The sequence below is a fragment of the Cyprinus carpio genome, chromosome B3 (genome assembly GCF_018340385.1).
Source record: "Cyprinus carpio isolate SPL01 chromosome B3, ASM1834038v1, whole genome shotgun sequence".
NCBI lineage: Eukaryota > Metazoa > Chordata > Actinopteri > Cypriniformes > Cyprinidae > Cyprinus > Cyprinus carpio.
Window position 1 is genome coordinate 33028266 of NC_056599.1, and position 26458 is coordinate 33054723.

At 35.1% G+C, this 26458-nt stretch overlaps 1 protein-coding gene across 1 annotated transcript in view; it reads left to right on the forward strand.

Moving 5' to 3' along the window:
- baiap2l1b (BAR/IMD domain containing adaptor protein 2 like 1b) overlaps positions 1-26458 on the forward strand; it is a 57766-nt gene that overhangs the window by 23732 nt on the left and 7576 nt on the right. The window contains exons 5-12 of the mRNA XM_042720863.1: positions 441-512; positions 2636-2770; positions 14431-14583; positions 14713-14868; positions 14958-15063; positions 16064-16277; positions 22068-22127; positions 26020-26188. Of these exons, the coding sequence (XP_042576797.1) occupies positions 441-512; positions 2636-2770; positions 14431-14583; positions 14713-14868; positions 14958-15063; positions 16064-16277; positions 22068-22127; positions 26020-26188 (1065 nt within the window). The remainder of the gene's footprint in view (positions 1-440; positions 513-2635; positions 2771-14430; positions 14584-14712; positions 14869-14957; positions 15064-16063; positions 16278-22067; positions 22128-26019; positions 26189-26458) is intronic.

Genomic DNA, 26458 nt, shown 5'->3' on the forward strand with positions numbered 1-26458 from the left:
AATGAAGCATTTTTCTGAATGAAGACATGTATTAATGAAGACGTGTCAGGAAGTGTAGGCAAACGCTGGGAGCGTGGGATCTCACTTAAAAAGGAGCAAAACGGATTCAGTGAGGGAGAGGGTTAGGTGGGTGCACTTGTAGCTGTGATGATGAGGTGTTGATGTAAGCGCTCTCGCCCTCATGCATTAGGTTGATGGGTTAGTTAGTGTGTGTTGATTTGTGGGTATCCCTCTGTTCGTCTCTGACTCATCTCCTCTATTAGCACTTTAGCTTATACAACAACTGTAAACACTCGGTCGCCTCGTTTTGTGTTCTTGTATGTGTGTTTTGTCAGTGTAGGCCTCTCACCAGCACACTTTCACACCAAACCATTATCATTCATTTTGTGGGGTTTGCATCTTCTTCTTTTTTTTCATTTTCTTTCTCTCTGTCTCTACAGTTCAGACTGTTTCATCGGGAGGTTATTGCAGAGTTGGAGAGGAAAACTGACATGGATGTGAAATACATGACGGTGAGCTGCTGTATGTTTATTATTGATGGGAAAGCTGCTTATTGGGAAGATACTACATTAAATAACTCATATTAAAATAACTACATTAAAGATAATTTAAGAAGATAAAGTGGTAATTATTTTGGATCTCAATTGCAAGTTGCAACAGAAGTACTAATCTTGAACAGATACACACTTCTGTTTAAAAGTTTGTGGTCAGTATATACAGTACTGACCAAAAGTTTGGAAACATTACTATTTTTAATGTTTTTGAAAGAAGTTTCTTCTGCTCATCAAGCCTGCATTTATTTGATCAAAAATACAGAAAAAAACAGTAATATTGTGAATATATATTACAATTTAAAATAATTGTTTTTAAATTTATTATACTTTAAATGATCATTTATTTCTGTGATGCAAAGCTGAATATTTAGGATCATTATCACATGATCCTTTAGAAATCATTCTAATATGATGATTCATTATCAAAGTTGGAAACAGTTCTGCTGCTTAATATTTTTTCAGAACATGTGATACTTTTTTATGATACTTTGATGATTAAAAAAAAAAAAAGCTATGTTTTTTAAATATAAATATTTTGTAATAAAATACACTACTGGTCAGTAATTTGGGGTCAGTAATTTCTTTTCTTTTTTTTAAATAAAATCAATACTTTTATTCAGCAAGGATGTGTTGAATTGATTAAAAAAGTGATAGTAAAGATATTAATATTATTAGAATATATATTATTATAATTTTTTTTTTATTTTGAATAAATGCAGTTCTTTTTAACCTTTTATTCATCAAATATATTAGACAGCAGAACTGTTTCCAACACTCATAATAAATCAGAATATTAGAATAATTTCTAAATGATCATGTGATAGACTGGATGTTACATGTGACACTGAAGGCTGGAGTAATGATGCTGAAAATTCAGCTTTGCATCACAGGAATAAATTATTCTTTTTTTAAAGTATATTCAAATAGGGGCTATTATTTTAAGTTGTAATAATATTTCACAATATTACTGTTTTTTTTCTGTATTTTTGATCAAATAAATGCAGGCTTGATGAGCAGAAGAAACTTCTTTCAAAAAACATTAAAAATAGTAATGTTTCCAAACTTTTGACCTGTACTGTGTGTGTGTGTGTGTGTATATATTATATATATATATATATATATATCTATATATATATATATATATATATTATATATATATATATATATACAGATATATATATATAATTTAATTTTTTTTTAAGAAATTAATACTTTTGTTCAGCAAAAGGGTGGGGCCAGTGCATTAACTGTGTTAAAATATTTTAATTGCGTTATTTTTTCATAACTGTCAGCACCATTCGATATATTGGTTGACCACTTATTAAACTAACTACATCGAAATGCTATTGAAAGGGAAAATACCACTTGAATTTAAAAAAAAAAAAAAAAAATTAAACTTAAAAAGCAGGTCAGTTAATTAAGAACATCTTTTAATTTATACAAAATAAATTAAAAACATAGTGGTAAACTACAGTTGTATCTGTGTTTTTTGTTTGTTTGTTGTTGTTGTTGTTAACAAATCATGTGAAATGCCCTGCAGGGTCTTTGAAGAACACTTGTGGTAACAAATATGTGAATTGTTTCTTTTGTTCTGGCCTCATTTGCAAAAATGAATCAGAGTTCCCAGTGCTAGAGAGACGCAGGGAGCATATTTGCATTTGATTGTTGCCTCTGCTTTCTCAGTTATAAGGCTGTGTGTGCATTACAATCTGACCTAAAAAACAACAGTGAGATATAGCGTAATGTCATGCTACAATGCTGCTAGTTGGAAAACATGGCTGTTAACAGGAAAAGCTTGATAATTTTGAAAACGACTACTGTCATGCCACTGAAACGTTTAGTTAGTTGTATCATTACTTCGTTCCCAATGCTGGTGTCCGTATATGATTCTTTACAGACTGGGAAATGTGCCTAAAATGGCATTATCTTCAGAGGTGGGAAGTGAAAATCAGACGCATGTCACACTATTTGTTTCCTGTCTACATTTAGCACAGAAGTCAGTGGAACTCATCTCTGCACTGATACACTGTTTATGTATGGACACGACTCCATGTCACTGATCGAATACTGTCTGTCCACAGGCCACGTTTAAGAGATATCAGACCGAACACAAGATGAAGCAGGACTCGCTGGAGAGATCGCAGTCAGACCTGAAGAAACTCAGAAGGAAAAGTCAAGGAAAGAACGCATCGAAGTATGAGAGTAAAGAGAATGAGGTACGTGGGTTTGTGCCACACATACTGTATATACCTTCACATGCTGATGTTTTTATTTACAGTAAAAAAAATTCTATTTATAATAGAAAACTATTTTTTTTAATAAAAATTACTTGGTAGGTAAATATAATTTTAAAATAAAAAGAATGGCAGACATTTAGGCCAAAGGTCCCTATTTTAAAAACAAAGCCTTATCTTTGTTATTAAAAAATAAGAACAAAGATACATATTACAAATACATATAATATATAAACTAGGGCTGGTAATTTAACGCATTAATTAGATTAATTAATCACGCTGAAAAATAACGTGTTAAAATTATTAACGCATTTAATGCACTTGCCCCTCCCCAGACCTATGTGGGTCATCTGACATTTCACACAGTTGATTGATGACAAATATGAAGCAGGGCAACAACTCACTGCGTGATGGAGCCTAGCGAACATAGTTAGAATTAGGGATGGGCTATATGGGCTTAAAAATGTATCACGATAATTTCTGATATTTACTGCGATAACGATATCAATGATGATAATTTAGGGAATCCTGTTTTTCTAGAGAAAAGTATTATATTTCCTAGTTTTACCCAAAATAGGGTGTTGTGAGCAGTACACACGACTATTTATTTCATACTGGAAGCCGGAGGACGGCCTCGCGCAGAAACTCCACATATGCATAGTAGAAGTAACGCTCCAGGAAATCACTGATATGGACAGAGGTATCCAGTGATCGCTGTAGCTGAAAACAAACGCAGACAGAGAAATCTTGACTGAGGAAACCTGAAGACAGTAAACATGCAATTGCACAAAATATATGAGTCTGTGTTCTTCAAGCAATCGTGGGTATTTTCATAAGAATAAAGTATATTTATAATGCAATGGTAATCGACATAGCCTTTATCACTGTATATAATGCTATAAAATAGTATGATTTCTGCCTTATTCTGTGATACGAAACCACATCTGATCTATAAGTTAAAATAAGTTATTTGAAACCTGTTATGAAGTTAATATCAGGGCTCCAAACAAAAAAATCGAGTAAGGAGCCATTGGCTCCTATAAGAAAAAAACTTAGGAGCCAAATAATTTTTTTAGGTGCCACAGAATACACGTTTTTATTTATTTTACAATTATTATTTTATATTTATTTACATTTTAACATTTCAATCATACTGTCATGTGTTTATGTCTCATCTTTTCTTGACTTTATCAGCATTTTAATCCATCTTGTAGATGACCTGGGAACTAAGGTTCACTTAAAGTGGGGAACTAAATGTCTTTTCCAGCTTGAAATCTACAGTCACAAAGAACTGTTCATTACACAGAGTCTGTACCAGTATCATGGAGCATAAGCATCACTTGGCCACTGAGTGTAGCTTGGGCTCCACACACATGAGACATTTCAGTAAGTTGTACTGTAGGATCTCTTATAAAATAGACTACCCTTTGATGTTAATTCATGTTCATTATGTACTATAGTAGTAAAGAGAAAGATTAAATGGGTTCACTTGCCCTTGAACTGAGGCGCTAAAGCGACCGCGCCTGCCCCATTAAGGAGCGCCAAAACTGTATTGTTTGAATTTCGTTATGAATTCGGAATAATTTTAAAGCTTTTTTTTATTAAAAAGTTACAAAGCACAGAGCTTTTTGCGATTACTGGACGGCAGTTGCACTTCAAATCATGAAGTTTACGCATTAAAAGAACACAGACAAAGATCTTGTTCAGAAGAAGCCATATTAGTAATTATTATAAACGATAATTGTTAACGATATTGCCAATATCCACACAGCTGACAGCTTACCTGTTCTAGTTTGTTCAAGTTGTGCACGAAATAGACGCTGTATTTTCCTGCACTTTCCCTTCTTACGTCTCCGTCATTTCTCTCTCGCTGCACAGCGGAGCTGCGTTTATCAGACTGTGTGCGTCAGCACTGATGTGCGGCAGAGATGAGGACTGTCTGAAACTCTCTTTTTCCACTAAAGCTTTGATGCGCATCGTCTCAGTTTAATACGTGAACATAAAAGATTTGATCGCAAAACAATTAGGAAAAAAGGTATTACATTCAAAATTTTAAGTTATAACGTAAATATATACCCAGATAGCAATAACACTTCGGCTGATTCTGGCTGAAATGCGTCTCTGTCGGTTCAGTCTCGGCATCGGTGAGAAGATAATGGGTCAGAGCCACGCCGACTCTACAAAACACTTCTGGCTGACAGATGGCTTTTTCCCTATGGGCCGATTTCGGCTGAAAGCTGTTGTACATGCAGCAGGTCACACTCGGTGTGGTTGTGTGTATTAACCTTCAGCCTGAGTTTGTTTTATCACAGACGGGGCGCTGCTAGAATGAAGCAAATCATCCGCCTGAGAAAACTTTTTTAGCGGTTAAATCCTGAGGAGCTTTCGGCGGGTAGTCGCCAGTGGCGACCTCAAGCAAAAACGTCACTCGCAATTAATATTTATGGTCGCAAATGCGACTGTTTTAGTCGCAGTTTGGAGCCCTGTACAGGTTTTTATGTTCGAAAATGCGACTGTTGTTGGACAAAAGGTTTGTAAACGACTCATACACATGTAAAACTGTATTGCACACGTGCTACTGTAGTACATTTACTCAAGGCTCAGACCGATTTTTTATCACACTGTACAGCGCTTTATCCAAACCTGTGTCCAGATTGTAGGAGGAGCTGCTAAATTTCACGTCCGCATTCCTTCACATCACGCCACCACAGTCGCACACAGAAATGTGTCATCAACTAGACTTTATCGTTATTATCGTGGGAAGGACCAAATTTTTTATCGTGGGAAGAATTTTGACCGGTATATCGCAAACGATAAGATATCGCCCATCCCTAGTTTCGCAAACGATAAGATATCGCCCATCCCTAGTTCAAAGTGTACTATTATTTTTTCTCATATTTGCATCATATAGTTAAGCAATATCACACGAGCAATAGGCTAAGTGCAATATCCCACGAGTGCAAATGTGATACTGATCTTATACAACAGTTCAGTAAGTAAGAAGTTAATATTGTGTTTAGATACAATGTTGTCTGTTTTGCATAATTTTGCCAACAAAAATATAAACACAAATTAGAACTGTTCGTCTTTGTCTCCAAGCAACACGCAGTGGCATTTCATTTCTTAAGTTTTGAACGAATTGGGTGAATCATTTGGCACGTTGAACCATTGGCCATATGCGTGTTGGATCTGAAGCGGAGCTCCACAGACTGAATGAATCAAATTAATCAAATCAAATTAATGAATAAATGATTCGATGACTTAATCTTTAAGACATTTACCACCACCTACTGGCCCACATACTTACCACCACCTTAATAAAATTAATAAAATAAAATGATTAAAGGTATAGTTCACCCACCCAAAAATGACAATTGTGTCATCAATTACTCACCCTCATGGTCCAAAAAAGTATATATAATAACTTGTATCAAATAAAATATTTCTTGCTGAAGCTGGGTTAATTAGATTACTCGCCACATCATGTAATTAATTACATTTTTTTTTTTTTAATTAAAAAAACTTACCAGCCCTAATATAAACAAAACAAACCATACTTTATTTTTCATGTATAGTAGGTGTATTTAGCAGGAGCATACAAGAAATTGAATGAACAAATATAAAAAAAACACTATAGGCCTACACTTCATTGTGTAAATTATAAATTGATTCTTGTTAAAGTCACTGTATTAAAGTTCCTCAGTCAAGAGCAGTGAGTGATTTTTCTCTTTGTATTTTGTTGTTTTACTAACATTAAAGGGATAATTCACCCAAAATCATCATTTACTCATTCTAAAGGTTTTTTTTTTTTTTTTTTTTTTTTTTTTTACCCTGGATGACTTACTTTCTTCTGTTGAACATAAAAGTTATTTTCAAGAATGTGGGTAATCAAGTAGTTGCTTGTCCCCTTTGACTTCCAAAATACTTTTTTTCGTACTATTGAAGGTATGTGGGGAATATTTCTTTGTTTGAGATATGGGTTAATACAGGTTTGGGACAAAGTAAGAGTGAGTAGCTAAATAATGACAGAATTAAAATTTTTGGGGTTTGAAAGACAATGGGGACTATTTAGACTGCTGTCACTTTAAGACCTGCACCAACAATCTAATATACAGTCAAAAATTTAAGACCTGCACACATATAATATAGTCAGCTGTTTACTTTCACTTTAGACATTTTTGGAAGTGTTTGTATGTATAAGTTTGGTTTTTTTGGTTAGTCCAGTAATCAGGCGCTGTTTGACAGGCGGTTTTAGGTAGTGCGCACTTCAGGTCTGTGTAAAAATTACATGAGCGCTTCAGTTGTAAAGTCAAATGTCAGAACAGCACGTGATTTAAAGCACATGCACGTTTAAAGTGATGTGTTTTTGTGATTGTGAATGTGTGTGTTTTTTCCTGAGAGTAACTATAGAGCTGACTTAATATTTGATGTGAATGTTTGTCACGTTGTACAGCACAAAGTAATGTATTTTTGTGATTGCGAATAAGTGCAGTGTCCCCTGCGTAGAGGAACATTTTAAATTATCCACAATCAAAAATTGTATATATCGCGCACACTTTGGGTTTAGTTTTGAACAACAAATGGTGTAAAAAAAAAAATTAAAGATAATTAAAGTGATTAAAGATAACAGTATTTCTATTATTTAAATTCGGCACTCATATACAGGCTTCTTTTGAGTGCTTGTATCCACACACATGAAGACCATTCACACCGTGTAAAAATATGGTTGTGTATGAATGTTTAGATGCGCTTTTAAGGGCTTCCTGCTGTTTTCCTTCAAATTTAAAGTTCAGTGGTTCAAGGTTTGAAATTGAAGAAATTAAGACAGATTAAAGTTCAGTGGTTCAAGGTTTGAAATTGAAGAAATTAAGACAGCCATTAATATTAGTGTTGTAATTTTCCAGTTTTATTGTTGTTAATTTCTTTTTTGTAATTTTTATATTTGTATTTAATAATAATCATAAATTAATAAATTACTATTAGTAGTAATTAGTAGTATTTCAGTAGTAGTAATTAGCCAGATTGTTCAAAATCACAAAAATATTAGTTACAATTTCTTTGTATATTCAATAGAGTATTAATGATTGAGCATCATAAAATATTGGTATCATATCAGCCCTTTCTGGAATGTGGTACTGACCAATCAGGATGCAGGAACTATTCGCTTTATAGATATAGATTTTAATTGTAGCAGTGTGCTGTAAATCCACCCTGCGATATAGTTGAATATCTATCACTGGACATTATCAGATGCAGGCTTGTGTTCATATGCAACATGCACATAAAGGAATAGTGGTTGTCTTGTAATATTGAATGAGGGTGAAGCCTCACACAAACACAAGCACCTCCATAAACTTTCTTCTGTTGTGGTGGATCCATCTCTGCATAAATAAAGTCGGCTAGCAAACAACTGTACATGAAATCTGACCGTAATATTGTGATCTGAAAATGACAGGCGCGTTTATTCATCAGTTATGACTCTTTGCATACAGGCTGTTCATCAGTATAGCCTGCGGAGATTAATTGCTTTTCCCTGTGTGTTTGCACCCTGGTGGCTAATGTCTCACCTCACCATGGAATTTACTGACAGATTACTTTGTCTCTCTCTCACCCGCCGATGATGGATGGAGGTGTCAGTCACGGCGGTGTCTGCGATAAGAGACATACTTCTTCCCTTTGTTCCTGACAGCACATCATTGACATCCTGACATTTCACCACTCCTGTGTTCCTTGTAATCAGTCTCTGCTGATCTCGACAAGCTTTTGGTGTCATTTCACACTAAATAAACTCCCCGTTTAATCAAAGAAAGGTTGAAGGGCTTTTTCATAGTGTAGTTTTACTGGTTTGTGTTGTCTGTTTTTAATTGCATTGATTTTGACAAGCTGAAAAAAAGCGACGATTAGAAATTTATTTTATATAATACTTATAGATTTGAATAGTTGTAAGCTGTTTTTAAAAGAAATCTCTTATGCTCACCAAGGCTGCATTTGTTTGATCAAAAATACCGTAAAAATTGTAATATTGTGAAATATTATTGCAATTTAAAGTAACTTTTTTTATATATATATTTATTTCTGTGATGCAAAGCTGAATTTTCAGCATCATTACGCCAGTCTTCAGTGTCACATGACCCTTTAGAAATCATTCTGATATGCTGATTTGCTGCTCAAAAATGTTTTTAATTGATATCAATGTTAAAAACATCCTGCTTAATATTTTTGTGGAAACAATTTTTTTTAAGTTTTAAAAATAGGCTTTACTGTAACTTTTGGTAAATTCAGTGCTTCCTCACTCAAAAGTATTTCTTAATTTATAATTTAATATAGATTTCTGTTATTTCTATTTTAAATAAATATTCTTTTCTTTTTATCATTTATTCATTAAATAATCCTGAAAAAATATCACAGGTTCCAAAAAATATCAAGCAAAACAACTGTTTTCAACATTGATAATAGATCCGCATATTTGAATGTTTATTCAAGGATCGTGTGGCACTGTAGACTGGAGTAATGGCTGATGAAAATTCAGATTTGCATCACAGAAATTATTTTTTTTAAGTGTATTAAACTAGAAAACCATTCTTTTAAATAGTAATTTTTTTTCACAATATTACTGACTTTTCTGTATTTCTAATCAAATAAATGCAGCCTTGATGAGCTTAAAAAACTTCTTTAAAAAACATCATCAATCTTACTGATCCCAAACTTTTGAAGGGCAGTGTATATAAATAAATAAACATAAAAATCTTACAGACCCTAAACTTTTGAACAAGCTAGTTTGCCCAATATTTTTAAGTTGACTACATGATATTATGCTTATTAGAGTATCATGTTGTTCATTTAGCATCATGCTCATGTCAGATTGTATTGGAATCAGTTGTGAGGTATGTTGCTGTCAAAATCATTCACGGATGAGGTTATGATGGTTATGAAGACAACATGGCCTCTCACAAGGGTTTAGAACAGATCGACGGTGCATCCCGTGTGCATCTGTCTTTTTAAGGTTTTCTCGTTTAGGCAGGAATGGAGTATTTCTCATCTCTTCTCCTCCGTGTGCGGCATGTCCTGTTTCTTTTACCTTTCTCCACAGGAGGAGAATGAAGGTGTCCATAGCAACAGACTTGATCACGGTCTGTGATGATAAACAGGACAAATAGCACTCTTACACTCCTGTCTATCTCCCGTGATTCCATCACGGCTCTCTGGGACGTGTTCGCCTGGACAGATAGGCTGGTGCTTTTAACTCCGTGTGTGTTCATCTGTAATGTTACAGAAAATGCAGCCGTTATCTCCGCTGACCAGACTGTGTGTCTGTGTGCCAGCCAGACAGACAATGTATGTTAGAGGAAGCCCCTCATGTGTCCTCAATGTGTGTGTTGTGTTTTTAATCTGCCTACTTCACACACACAACTACATCTTTTCAAAATCAACTAGTATGTGTTTAGGAAACGGTGTATAATTCAGCTGGTCACATCCGCTAAAAGAGACACCGAGCAGACATGTTTCTCTAATTTGATTTGAAGCACTTCCATTAAAAATATTAAACCAAAAAGAGGATTTGAAAGCTATAAAAATCAAGATAAGTTGATTGTTGGACACCATTCTGACCCTGCCCAGGTTTATTTGTGGATAGTGTTGGCCTGTTTAAACATGATTCAGACTGACTAGAATATTCTGGCACACAAAAGAGGAAGTGGATTAAAATCATCAAAGTCATAAGTACCTTTGGTCTTTCCCTCCCCATAAAGGACGAGGGGTTGCCCCTGAGTGAGCGTCACCCTGCCCCTTCCTGCACCACCAGCCTTGATTGTTTTCATTTGCCATTTATAGCAGTACCTTTGCTTGAAAAACAAAGAGAATAACAGGCTGACCCTTCCACTTCATTAACAATAGATCCAGAGGTTTACAGTAGAGAGGAAATGTCGTGCCAGGTGTGGCGTGTAGATTACGGTCCCCAGCCTGATGTTTACTGTTTTGTGTAGAATATTTTATAGTTTTGACCTTGAGTCACCTGATGAAAAATGGGGAGTTATAGACCTAAATGATGATTTTGATTGAAACGTTTTGATATTCCACTATACTTTGGGCCTCATCTGCTAAACTTTCAAAAAAAACATCAGCATATGCACTTCATAAACATTTGATTTGTGTTATGATGTCGCCACATCCTACTAATTAAGTTCTGGTTTTGTGTGTTTTTAGATGTCCTATAGGTGACTTTTTGGTTGTATTATAGGTGTTATTTTTTGTTTTATAATAGGTTTTATATTATGTTTCCTAATAGGTTGTTTACCTTAAGGTCAGTGACTTTTTATACCACGTCACTTGTTTTTTGCAGAATCTAGGCCAACTCATTCACCGTCCAAGCTTCTCAAATGTCAAACCATTTAAAATTAGTTTAAAAAACATTTATTTACATGCACTATGGTTCAGAAGTTCAGGGCAGTACAGCTTTTAATTTTTTAAAGAAATTAATGTGTAGATTTTTATTGTTGTTGTTCATAGACATATTAAATTGATCAAAAATGACAGTGTGGACATTTACAATGTTACAAAAGATCAAATAAATGTTTCCACAACAATATGAAGCAGCACAACTGTTTCCAACATTGATAATAATGTTTATAAATGTTTATTGAGCATCAAATCACATGAATAAATTACATTTTACAATACATTACAACAGAAAACGGTTATTTTAAATTATAGTAATATTTCACAAAATTATTGTTTTATGTATTTTATTTTAATGTAATAAATGCAGTCTTATGCCAACCAGTGAGTTGTTGATCACACATAAAATACTTTTTCTGCGAGGTCTGTAGCACCTGATTAAAAATACAAATGTGTATATATTTAAAAATCTTAGTTTGCATATTTTATTCAGTATTTAAATGTAAATAGGTGCAGTCACCAACAAAATATTTATTGTGTGTTATATAGTTATCGCAGTTTCGTTTTGATCAGTGGAATGAATTAAAAAAAAAAAGTCAGCCTATTCACCTATTAAATTCTTTTGTAATTTTGACCTTTGATCCAGACATCTTTATTATGCTGGGAGAGGCTTTACGTAAGATGCCCAAATGTTATTTCTAAAATAGTAGCATCATTGAATCTTTTTTTTTTTTTTTTTTTTTTTTTTTTTATAAAGAGAGATAAAAACAATATCGAAAGCTCAAAGTTGAGTGAAAGCAAAACCATTGTGACTAATAACACCAAAAGCCAAATTTACTCTCTTCCATGACAGCCAGTGAGGGAAGGAGAGAGGGATGTGGTGTGTTCTTGGCTTTCATTCATCAGTGAGATCACAGTGTCATCTGTGAGGAGCGGAGAGCTGATGAAACCAATTGTGAGATGAATGCTCTTACGTCACCTGCATTATGCCGCTGTGAGGGTGTGTCTGTGTGAATACACCTGCATGCAACTGCTTCCACAGGCCACATACTTAACATGTGTTGCATAATTAAACCACAGAGTGAGGAACGGACCAAAAGTCAAGTCATTATTCACTGTAAATCAGCAGCAGCTCTCAAATCTCAGTCAGGCTTGTGCACAACTTGTCGACTTCACAACTCAAACTTCATCCTTCATCCTTGCCAATTCCACGTTGACGTAATAACTATTAAAGCTGACAGCTGAGGCTGTACTGTGATATTTAACCATTATCGTTTATTGTACATGCTGAACAGGTCTGAGTATCGGGAGGCCATTTTTTTATTCATCAAAAAGCATGTGTAATTAATTGAAATCAAGACATTTACAATATTAAACAATTTATTAAAAGTTTAACAAAAATTGTGAAATAGAGGGATACACGATATTAGAATTTTGTCAATATCCAATATGCCGATATTGTTCAAATCATTTTGGCAAATGCCAATACCGATATATATTTCCCTTTGTTTTGAAATGACACCAAGTCTCTACTGTGTGGAAATTATAAGCAAATTATTTTGAATTATGGTTAGTTTTGAGCAAAAACATTTTAGGAATTTTGTTATAAGTAATAAACTTTGTTAAAGGTTTTTTTTTTTTTTTTTTTTTTATTATTATTTTTTTTTAATTAAAAGGCTTAATTGGAAGGGATTTGGGACCAGGGGGGAGTGTTGTGGCGGTTGTTGCTTGGTGCTAGAAAGTGTTGAATCTCTTGCACACCGGACGTCTTCTGTACATGCATTCTCAAATTAAATGCAGCAATGCAAAAGTTCGCTTCAAGAATGACCACACTACTGACGTTATTTTATCACTATCACACCCTGAGTACATGTGAGCTGTCCGTCTTGTTGGCAAGGCATATCGGCATATTTTATGTCCAGATCGGCTGATGCCGATGTTTACATTTTAAGCCTTTATCAGCTGATTCCCATAACATTACAATAATACTGTGCATCCCTAATGAAATGTTTTCTTAAATTCCATTTTATTTTTACCAATTTCTGTTTTCCATTTAATGGTTTTATTAAATATTAAGTAATTGATTGATTTCTTTCAGTCTAATTTAATGATTTTATTAAAAAAAAAAAAAAAAAAAATCCCAGAAATATGGTCATTTGTTGGAATTTACTTTTTTGCTGTCAACAATGATAAATCCGATCAGATGATAAATCCCGATTAATCACATCCAAAATAAGTTTTTATTTACATAATGTGTGTGTGTACTGTGTATATTTATTATGTATAAATAAATATACACAATACACACACACATTATGAAAATAAACTCTTATTTTGGATGTGATTAATCGGGATTTATCATCTGACAGCACTAGTATTTACATTTTTCTGGTAAATATTCCTTTAAAAATAAGGTAATTTTAAGGTAAATTAATAATATTTTTATTAGTAGTATTATCACTACATTAAGTAATATTTCTGTCAGTTTCTTCAAGTTAAACCAAACTTTTTTTTTTTCTTTTTTTTTTCAAAAGAAACTGTAAAATGGTCATGAAGTGAGTCTCAGGGCAGTTCTAGAGATTATATCCATGTGTTCATGTACTCTTATATGTGACCCTGGACCACAAAACCAGTCATAAGGGTCAATTTTTCGAAATTGAGATTTATGCATCATCTGAGAGCTGAATAAATAACCTTTCAATTGATGTATGGTTTGTTAGGATAGGACAGTATTTGGCCAAGATACAACTATTTGAAAATCTGGAATCTGAGAGTGCCGAAAAAAAATCTAAATATTGAGAAAATCACCTTTAAAGCTGTCCAAATGAAGTTCTTAGCCATGCATATTACTAATCAAAAATTAGGTTTTAATATATTTACGGTAGGAAATTTGCAAAATATCTTCATGGAACATGATCTTTACTTAATATCCTAATGATTTTTGGCATTAAATAAAAATCAATCATTTTGACCCATACAATGTATTTTTGGGTATTGCTACAAATATACCCCAATGACTTAAGACTGATTTTGTGCTCCAGGGTCACATATTGAGGCGGCATAGGGCCCAAACTATCTGGAGATTTAAATACAGTTCCTTTGACACTTGTTTCTGTCACAGCACCTGACATTCAATCTGATGGGACGCTTTGTTCCTTTATAATGCTTTTATTAGTTCACACCGAAGAAGTGATGTCATCTTCACAAAGCCATGAACACGCTGCGACCTTCTTATCTTTTCTCTGCAGTGTCTTGAGACTCTCACTCACCGTCAGATGGACATGCAGAAGTTCATCGCTGAAGGCTGCCGGGAGGCTCTGCTGGAGGAGAAGAGGCGCTTCTGCTTCCTGGTGGACAAGCACTGCAACTTCTCCTACCAGATCTCTAATTTCCATGAAAAGGTTTACTTCAGTGGGCGAGCAGAAATCCACACTGTTTGTTATTTCATCACGAGAGAAGGAGACCTTCATGATTATAGCTCTCTCAGCAGTTAAAACTCCTGCGTCTAATACTTTCTTGTGTCCTTGAAGGCTCGAGAACTTCTGACGGAGAACCTGTCCACCTGGCAGGACAAATGCGGTGACGCTGCCAATGTCCCCGATAGTGTAATGTCCATGATTGAAGGTCTACGCACTCCAGCGTCCAACACTCCCCAGGCGTCTCCAGCCCTCCAGCACCACAACAGAGTGAGGACACCAGCTCCTACACTACACAATAAATCCATAGAGCCTGTTGTGTTCATGAATGCTTTCCTGCGTTTTCTTTACTTGTACAGGCTAACTCAGACGCTATGATTCCAGCACCTCCAGCACCACCTCAGACGAGTCCCCTGGCCAACATGTTCAATCAGGAGACCTCCAGGAGAGAGGAGAGAGAGTCTGGTAGGACTTAAATATTATGTGGATTTATTCTACCAGTCTCACCTTGTTATCTAACACAAGTAATCTAAAGGTTCGAATTTGGAATTTTTGCTTTCTTAAAACACATTCCTGATTTATTGTGCATGACTCATATTGTTCAAATAGTTAAATGGCTATTTAGGCATTGTTGTAGGCTTCGGTTGTAGGTGACGCAGGAATTGCAGCCTTTTCAATGTAATTTAGTCAATGTAATAGTTTTATGTAATTTTAATGCCAGTTAACTTATAGATATTAGCAATTATATATTTAATAGATAATATACTGTAGATATAGAATAATAAATTAATGATATATCATAAAATAATGGACCTTTTGGGGTACATTTTATTTTTTTATACATTATTATAGTACTTAAGAAATTATTTATTTATTTTTACATTATTATTCATTTTAGTAATATTTTTTTTATTTTTGTAATTTTTATTTTTGTGTTTTTTTTATTTGTTATTAGTTTTTTTGTTTGGGTTATAGTATAGTATAGTTTTTTTTTTTTTGTTATTAGTGGCTTTTTTTTTTTTTTAATCGAATATAAATATATATATATATATATATATATATATTATATATATATATATATATATATATATATATATATATATATATATATATATATATATATATATATATATATATATATATATATATATATATATATAGTTTTAGTTTACAATAACAGCACTTGTTGTTGTTGTCGTCGTCATTGTTGTTGTGTTTTTGCCTCTTTTTTTTTTTTTTTTTTTGCATTGATATGCTGAATGTTTTCCAGTCCAGTCAGTTCCTGATGAATATTTTGTTCTTGTTGAATATCCTGTTTCACTTAGAATTGTCACATTGCAAGTATTAAAATCATATCAAACAATTTCTAATTCACTGATTTGTTTTGTCAAATTTGCTATGTTTATCATTAAAAATGAAGCTTTGAGGGCCTTGGGAGACGTGTTGTCTGTCTTTTTTCCTCCAGAATACAGCAACGAGGACAGCGGATTGTCTAGGTCTGTGTCGATGGCCACTGGCCTCAATCACATAGACAGAAGACCCAAAGTGCGCACCATTTTCCCTCACAAGTCTGGAAACAACAACACGCTACTGAGTTTTGAAGAAGGAGACATTATCTCACTGCTGATTCCTGACGAGAGAGATGGCTGGCTTTACGGAGAGCTGCAGAAAAACAAACAGTGAGTGAAGCTTGTCAACGTGTCTCATTTATATGAGCTTTTCACACTAGAGCTGGTTCATGGAGGCATGTCTGTTGTTTACAGTTGATAATGACAATAGTAATAATCATTTAGCTTTGCAACCAAAACTTGATAATTTTTGGATTGCCAAAAATGTAATTAAAAACAGCCCAACATTTTTAAGAACGTTGTCCAGGTGAAGTTGTTTGGCTGGTGAGTCAGTCCATCTCGGATGTACCAAAGTGGCTCAGGATGTGAAGAGACATTATGTGTGCACAGCTGCTGGTGCCAGTCTGCAAACCAGCGGAGATGAAGAAAACCTAGTTCATTGTGGTGTCAGTCAAAGCCACATGAAGTCCTGTTTTGAGAGAGAGCAGACGGGGCGGCAGCTTATCTGAGATGCAGAACACAGTCCCCCCAAGGACCCGAGGACTTTCAGCAGGTGGAGGAGACGTAATCAGAATAACACAGTTATGGCAGAGAAAATGGTCTGAACGCCAGCGTTCCTGCCAAAAACTGATGTTGTTGGTTTGAGAGAATGCTACCAGATGGCAAAACAGACAGGGTGTGCTCTGAATGCATTCAGAGCCGTCAATATCTTTGCCACAGAAGTCAAATCAGAAGTTGGAATAGAGCTAATAAACTTTCAGGATGAAGACAAGTAGTAAATTTACAATTCAATCGTAGGTTATTTTCCTTTCCAGTGCTTTCCAGTGAATCCCTCATGTTTTTCTCTGCAATATGACCGAATACATTGGGTGCTGCTTTGGATGTTTGAGACATGACCAATTCACAGCCGGTACCTTGGAAACCCCTTTTTCTAGGCTTTGTTTTAAGGCGCTATGAAATTGCTTTTTTTTTTCCTCAAATCCAGTTTTATTTTTTACCAAATTCTGTTTTCCATTATTTTTCTGGATTCCATTTTAATGGTTTCATTAAATGTTAATAATCAAAAACATCTCTAACTGATTTTATTAAAAAAAAAATAATAATAATAATAATAATTTTTTTAGAAATGTGTTCAGAAATCATGTGTTGTGCATTTACAATTTTCTGGTAAATAAATTCTGGTAAATATTGATAAATATTTCTGGTTAAAATATTTTTATTAGTAGTACTATCACTACATTAAGTAATATATTTCTGTAACAGTTTCTTCAACTTAAACTGAACTTTTTTTTTTTTTTGACAGGTTGCTGTAAAGACTTACTGCTTTTAAATTTATTCATCCAAAAATTGCGTATTATTTAAATCAGTTGATTCTTACTGTGCGTTCACACCAGATGCAACTTTCGCAAATAAATCGCGCTATTTTTTGTAGTTGGACACTTGAACATTTTGAGTTTACTCACTTCATTCGCGTGTGAAATTCACTTCACAACAGACACGAATTCACGTCATTGGAGGTGCTTCTGCCAGTTGAGTTCACACAGCATTGTGATTTCAACCACCATTTATTCGGATAATTTAAAAATTACTGTTATATTGTCATGAAATGTAGTTTTAAAAGCATTTCAGGCAAGAATGTAGTTATTTAAAACTCAAATCTGCAGTTTATTTTATACAGACAGCGCCTATTTAAAAATGCTTCTCCTATTTCGGAGACGATCAGCTCCACCCGATCAGCAGGAGCTCAGTGCTCTTGTTTACCGACGAGAGCAGTGTCGACTCTGCTTCTGACATTTGCCGCTGGCTCTGATGTCTCTTTAGTGGTTGTTGTTTCGCATTTCTGCCTCAGCTCGCTATGTCATAATCACATCACTACTAGAGCACGCTCCTGATTGGTTAACGCGGTGCGAATTTTCGCCAAAGTTCAGATTTTTCAACTCGCGCGAATCACGCGTTATGCGCGTCAAACAGCTGAAATATTTCACTCGAACAGCGTCATTTCTGTGTTAGGTCTTGGTGATTGTTTTTAGTGTTTTTGCATTGACTTAACATGTAAATCACTCGCACTTAACGCTTCATTCGCGTCTGGTGTGAACGCACCATTAGAATGAGTCTTTAAAGGAATAATTCATCCAAAAATGAACATTGTCATTTTCTCACACTTTGCATTTTTGGGTAATCTGTAGTTTGACTCACTCAGTTGTTATGTGTGTTGGTGGTGTTCTGCTTTAAAAACAACATCAAACTTGTCTAAACCCTATAGGGAACGATACACGAAGTCAGACTTGTCACCTAGCAACCCATTAATATGTGCCAAATTACACGCAAGCACCATTTGCTAAACGAGGCATTTTAAAACACTACGACGACCTGTTCAGACAGACTGAGTGCTTCTATTTAAAGAGAACTTCAGCCTGATTGACGGTTGTTATTAATAATACATTTGCGAGGTCAATTAAAATGTCCTCTCATGTTCTTTAATGCCAAGCAGGAAATGAACTTAAAATCACTGGTGAAACTTTCCAGCCTGTGTCTACAGATCACTGTCACTGTACCGCGGCTCCTCTGGTCTGTTGATTTAAAGTACACTGAAAAGCACACCCAAGCACAGAAAGACAAATATTAACATTTCTTCACATGGAGCATGAACACGAGGGCAAAAGTGAAGGGATTTGGCCTGAGATTTGCAGTGTCTACATTGAAAGCAATATAAAAAGTTTGCTTTGCTGTCCTAGAAGAGAAAGATTTCAACGTGGTCATCATTTCCGAGGATACTAGAATGTAAATACATAACCTTAAAGCTAACAGATGTGGACTAAAAGCCAAAAAACTCCACTTTTGTTTTCATGGGGTCTTCAGAGCCTTACTGCTACAGCCATTGATGCATTGCTTTTGTAGTAAATTCACCACCTTCACCCATAAACTTTATGGTTGAAGGTTATTTAACCCGTTTATTCAGATGTGCTATTGAAGGGTGGCATTTATTGTATTTTACATGACTAAGAAACACTAGAGGGAGCCTAAATATACAGAGTTCAGGAAGTTGTTCATACATTTAGACATTCCACTGACTAGTCTTTTTTTCCTCCCTAAAATGAAGGTTCCTCATGGTTCTTCGCTGCATGGGGTTTAAGTGTTGACTATAGAGTGCTTTGAGGGGAAAACAAATTTTTGAAGTTACAATATATGATTTTTCGACCAATTTAGTTCCTTGGGTTTTTTTAAAGAATCAGCACGTATGATTTTATGCAGAGGAGTAGAAAATACAAAGCTCTGTTTAGTCTTAAAAGGTGATGAGATGCAGTAAATTTTTTTTTTTTTTTTTTTTAAGAAACTCTGTTAAAGCATTACCCCTATAAAGCCTACTGTATCATACTAACTATGCAAAATTCTAAGGCCTCTTAATTTGTCAACATGATCAAAAATTTCTCAAAATGATCATTTACTGGACTAAAACAACTTTCATATTTTTTAGAAAAGTTCTAAAAATCTATCAAATACAATCCATCAGGCTTTTTAGGAATTTATATGTTCATCTATCAGTCATTGTATTGCATTGCATTTCAGTGAGCTTTGATCAAAAAGACTTAATTTAGGAATTTATACGTTCATCTATCAGTCATTGTATTGCATTGCATTTCATTGAGACAAAGGCGAAGCTTGATGACGCTATGAAGCAGGTGACGATGGGAGATGTCGTTTTTAATGCGTTTTCACCATAGCAATGTATCTAAATTGGATAAACGAATCATGATCACGGATGAGGTAATTTATTCGTTTTTGTATTACCTGTATATATGATCGTATTATTTTATGTCATCATAATTAATGAACTGCAAGGAACGTGAAATGTTATACTATATTATCCCGTTACAACTTACAGCTATTTGTTAAATGATTTGTTGGGTTAATGTTGTGCAGTGTTACGTGTTTATGGTTAATGCCGTGTTGTTTAACGTGCTCAAACCAATCGTTCTAAAAAGTAAATTTGAACGAACATTTGCAAGTAATGACTAAATATATTTTTAACAACACATATCCGATTGTATTTAATTGTACTGCCATAATCTCGGTCACCACACGTGATAAAAATCCTTACCTTAGTACAAAGAGCAATATAACTTACGTTTTACTGGCACTTCAATACTCGCCAAAGAGTTATCGTGATCCATAACAACGACAACCAAACCATACGCGCGGCTATAACATAACCACCACTTCCACATTTGACCATGTGATATTCCGGTGTGGTGGAACATCACATGGTCTACACCGGAAAAAAAGTATAGAGAGGACATTGCGTCACTGAGAGGCGACATATTTTTTCTGGGACGGCCAGTTATTTAAAATCGGAATTTCTCTGAAATAAAAAATCTTTGGAGACTTTTGAGATATTGTAAGTACACAACTGGAGGAAATATATCACTGTGCAAGTTATTTTCGGAAATTTTATTACACAATTCCTACATATTGGAGCTTATACGTTCATCTATCAGTCATTGTATTGCATTGCATTTCAGTGAGCTTTGATCAAAAATTAACGCCGTTAAAAATGTTTAATGCAGGGGCAGGGCTAGGGTTGGCCACCCCACTCACAACTGCTGCTTCTGTCTTTTTTTTTTTTTTTTTTCTTGACAAGAATTGTTTATTTAGACAATCACATCAAATGAGAGACTTTTCATACGTGCAATCCACTTTAAACTGTGCTCGTAGCGTGTGCTCAATCCAATTGCACGCACAAATATGGCAGCGTGTGCTGTAGCCCATATCATTTCATATTAAAGTGCCAATGAAACTACGAGCATGCGTGTCGGATCCGCGTCACATTCAGCAGCAGCAGCTCTTAAAGTAATAGCATTTAATTTAGAGTTTAGTGTTTGATGACTTTATTCAATTTCTGTATATTTCTTACTTGGTGAAGGGCAGCTAAATATGACATTTAATATAATGGGTTTATGTGACGATTGTTTTAAGTTTGCTTTAATTAGTTGTTGTTTTTTTTGTCTAATAAATGTTAAAATTGATTGTTCTCAATTATATTGTAATGTTAAATGGCTACAGTCAATGGTTAAATATTAGAAGAAGAAAAAATGTCAGTGATACTGGTCTTCATTTATAAAAAAAAGATACAAATATTAAAAATATGCTGTCTCTGTTGTTTCTACATTAATTTGAAGATTGAATGTGAAATTATTGCAATATAAAAGTGTATTTTTTTTTTTTTTTGATGTTTGGTGTGATTTTTTTGAATTATTTTAATAAATTAATGTTTTTTTTTTCCTCTTTGTTTTGAGCTCCATATTCTCCCATATCATACTCCATGAACCATACAAGCCTGACATATCAACTTTGATACATACACAACCTTTTACATATTTTATAAATGTCAGACTTTACAGGGTTATCATCGTCCAGTCTCTGCTGGTTCACTTGATCAGAGAGTAGTGCTGCCACATTCAGAGTCTACATAAAACTCCATGCAAGATGTTATTTGTCTTTCCCCGTGCCTTTCAGGGGTGGAGGCGGTTGTAGAAACCATCAGTATTCACATTCCCTTGGATTACAAGAACATAAAGTCCTGAGAAAAATGGCCACACCAAGACAAACACTGCCATTGTGCGTGAAGTAAAGACAGGCCATCCTGTGTGCATTTGATGTCATCTGTCACCTCACACCACTGCACGTTCAGATGATGGCCTTCTGCTTGGATTTCCTTTCTGAGAATGCAATGCAACTCTCCATGTTCAGATGGTTTTCAAAATGCTTCTCTCAGTGTTTTATGTCCCACAATCCCAGACTGTGTTCAGTAAACACTGAGCAGACATAAGAGCCATTTATCCAGCGCCAGATAAAAGCATCCGCTCTAACTGACTTGTTGTCTGTCTGTGTGTGTTTTTACAGACGGGGCTGGTTTCCATCATCTTACTGTCGCGTATACACAGAGCTAGCGGTAAATAACAGGTAATCAGATACCACACACACACACTAACATGGTTCTTTGTTGTCCTGATTAGCTCTGATACTGATCGCTGTGCTTCTGAAGAGAAGGAAACATAAGCTTCACAGCAGTCAAGCCCTATTTTAAGACTATTACATCCTTTATCTCAAAAACCACATTCTCAGATATTAGTTTTTTCTGTATTGCAGAGGTCAAATAAGTTTGACCGTGTGTCATTTGGCATCGCCAGAAGCAGTTTTCAAGCAGGTTTCCTGAACACACCCTACAACTTCTATTGGTTGGACAAACCGTTAGTCCCGCCCCAAACTCACACCATTGGTCGAGTCAATGCAATGTTGCATGCTTAAACAAACAGCGATGTTAACATAGCATCACAGTGTTAACAGATTTTAGGGAAACCATCATTGATAAAATGACACACTTCAGCTTTAATGGTTGATTGATTAAATGGTATATATTGAGAGCTGCAGATTTTGCACACTCTTTGAAGAGAGCAGAGAGCGAAACATTAGAAATAGACTTTACCCAGACTGATGCAGGCACGCTTCGTGAGACTTCTAATCCCTTGTGCTCTTTCCCACTGGTATTATTCAAAGTGTGTGAGGTCAGATCATGCACCTACCTCTGCTAATGTTTGCTTGAAGAACACAAGACTTAATGCTTTCTGATGTCAAATGAAATCCTATCCTCCTGGACCCTGAGGGGTTCCTGTAATGCCTGATCAAAAAGCCTTTTGTGTTGCAGCCAACAGTGAGAGCACCAAATACAGTTTGCCGATTATGCGTGCTATCTAACATGGTGTGCTGATTTACTTTGTACCACGTGTGGTTTCCAGATATGGACTAGTCATGGAAATAAATGAAAGGGATAAGTCATCAAATTTTCTAGACAATATAAATTCAATAAAATGGAAAGAAAAAAACAATCTGCCTTAGTGGAAAGATAAATATACTAAAATGTGTTTGAAATGCATTTATTTCTTGCTAAGTATTAAAGTCTGCTAAATTGGATCAACTAATTTTGTAGTTAATGTACTTTAATTGTGCAGAAATAGTGCTTACATCCAACTACAGATATAGTGACTTATATTTGATTGTTAAAGTGTAACTTTTGCAAGTATGCTATAATAGTATATCTTGCATTTAAAGACTGATATTATTCAAACATACAATCCTTGTCAATAGTGGCATTAAAACACATTTTAGGCTTAATATTAAGAAATGTGTATTGTGCTCAAGTAGTACCCCAAATAAAAGTATAATTTTTATATCAATAATTCTCAAGTGATATGTCAGTAAATTTTAATAATATGTTTGAACTACACTTTTAAACATAGGCCTTGTTTTCACTGCCAGTTAAATGTGACCCAATTCCGATTTTTTGCTAATATGTGACACAGATCGGATCTGTTATATGACAGTGTAAACGGGAAAAAAACGCATGCATTCGGATATTTCAAGATCGGTTTCAGGCCTCATTCATATGTAGAAATAAATCGGATCTAAATCAGATATGTGCCAATGAGACTATCGTGTAAACAGTCAGATTGGATTTTCTGAGGCATTGCGTTCTGTACGTCATTAAAACTGTGACAATTTGGTGGTACTCTGCGAAATGAGTGTAAATTTCGCACTGGCTATTTTGAGCTACAGGCAAAAAAAAATAATTCTTATTTTTATTTGTACATTTTCTCCACTCGCTTCTCGCGCTGACTGTCATCCGAAGTGCGTGCATATAACGGCGCGCGATCTCGATAAATACACACACATACAGAATTACAGTATTTCAGAATTCACACAAACATCATCTGCTCTGTCTTAAGTGAACACTTAGGGAACTGTTGGGGGAAAACATCTGATGTGTAACATTATATTAGATCATTATCATAATGTTAATCTAACAATAAAAGAAAAGAGGGAATCACTCGCTGCACTTCACTGAACTGCTTTTGTAGTTTGAATAATCAATTTATTTGTAATGAACACGCTTAAGTTATTTTTACAGGGTTCCCGCAGGTCCTTGAAATCCTTGAAAGTTTGTGAATCTGAAAAAAAAATTCAAGCCCCTGGAAAATTTTTGAAAATAAACATACATTGATGCAGGTCCTTGAAGGTGCTTGAATTTATTTTGTGGAAGTTTGTGTCAAGTTTTCTGGAAAAAAAAAATCCATATTATCCCCCCTGGTTCGCTAATGTGTTATTTCGCCAACAATTTGTGGCCTATGCATACAAGCTTGCTTGATTTACATTAGTTACATGCATTTACACGCTACGTTAAGTGTTTCGCGCATGAGGTACCTTGTGTTGTACGTTGCCATAACGTTAGAGTGACCATATTTCCTAATTATCCCAGACATGTCCTCTTTTTTGACCTAAAAAATGCGTCTGGCTGGGATTTCTGAATCGCCCATGATCGTCCATGATTTTTGTGTCCAATCCCGCCCACTCCCTGCAAACATTCTAACATTGCATAATTTTTACGTATCAGGGAGCCGCCATCAATACGTAGAGTATTTAAATCTCTTTTGAATCAGCCATCTCTCTCTCTCCTCAACCCATGAAATCTGAATCAAATCTGACTCCTGCAGCTCGTGTTGAATGGAGGGTTGCCAAGTCCGCATTTTTTTTCTTTTTCCTATGGCTACTTTTAAACTGTTAATGGGTTGATTTTCCCTGTGGGTTAAAGGTTTGCAATGTTGCTTAATTACATTTGACTAAAATGCTTGTATTGAAACATTTTGCATTCTGCCTATGATAAAACTGTGCTAGATGTTAAGTTTTGTGAAGGAGGGCCACTGGTAGGAAGCTTTTTAGCTGTGTTTATGGTCAATATGCATAACAGTGACTGTACAATATGTATTTTAGGTATGGAAATGACATTTTTCAGTTTTGATATTTGGGATATGGTCATTGCACTACTTTGGGCACTACTTTAACCACCAACCAACCACACCCCAGCCCCTCGCCCCGCCCGCACCCACTGTCCTCTTTTTGGTAAACTAAAATATGGTCACCCTACATGGTGTTCATGCACGCACAAAACTACTACGATGGTACCTCTGTGTTTCACAGACACACTGTGAAACGAATGTTGAATTGCTTTGCTTGTTAAGATAATGAAATCCCATGAGGCAAGAAAAAATTTAAGCGGCTATTTCATATATCTTAAAGGTTATTTAAAGCATATTCATATATCTTAAAACTTCTGGTTACATGAGCCTAAGCTCTTTACAATAAAATCCATGCAAAAGTTAATATCAGATCATTTTCCACATTAAGTCCTTGAATTTGAGGGTATTGGACCTGGAAAGTCCTTGAAAGGTCCTTGAGTTTGAAGTTAATCAAGGTGTGGGAACCCTGTTATTACATTTGATTGTTTTTGTACATGAATGCTTAAAATTATAAAGGTAATGCGTTATTTGTTTATTATTGTTTTTCGTACATGAATGCTTAAAATTATAAAGGTAATGCGTTATGTTTTTTTTGCATCCGTTCTTATTTATAATAGCAAAGATAAAATAAAAGCTGTATTGTGATTATTAATATAGTAATTAATAATAAGAAAAGACGGAGGACTTCACTATCATCTTCAAATGGGTATGACTCCGATTCCAACAAATCAGAAATCATTTTGAAGGTCTTTTAATGGAGAATTCCATTTTTCCCAAATATGTTTTTTCTATGGTATCATTGCAAAAACACCCTTTTGTAACCTTTATTTTTAAGAGTGTATGAACCATGACATGGTTGAGGAGATTTCCTTTGATACTGACCAGAGCTTATAGCATTGAATTATGTGCTCCATTTTTGTCAGAGTAGTTGGTTAGTAAACATGTTAAAATGCAATCTAAATAAAGGTTTCTTCTGCTGAAAGGTGTTGTGATTTTTGTTGTAGTATTGCTGGAAATCCTCCGATGCGCAGTAAGAGTGTGGCCAACCTCATGCAGAAGGACCCAGAGGACGACATGATGGTTCTGCCTCCAGCGGACTACAACGATTCCCCTGTCAGGAGAAACTCCACCAAGAGTCTGATGCAGACATACACCTCCACATATGAAAACCCGGTCAGTCTTCTTCATCTTCCTCCTCCTCTACCACTGTAACCTACCTGAATGCTGCTTGTGTTGCCTTCTCTTTATGCTGGGTTCCTACAGTCAGATTATGGTTGATCTGTGTTTGTCACCTCACAGGCGATAAAATAGGCCAAAAATATCCCTTTTACATTCATTGAACTGTATCATATAGGTGTAAATAGTCTTCGAGAATTCCATAGCAAATGGTTAGCAACACCTTGACATCACAGTGGTAATTTTTCCATTGGCAAGCATCACTGT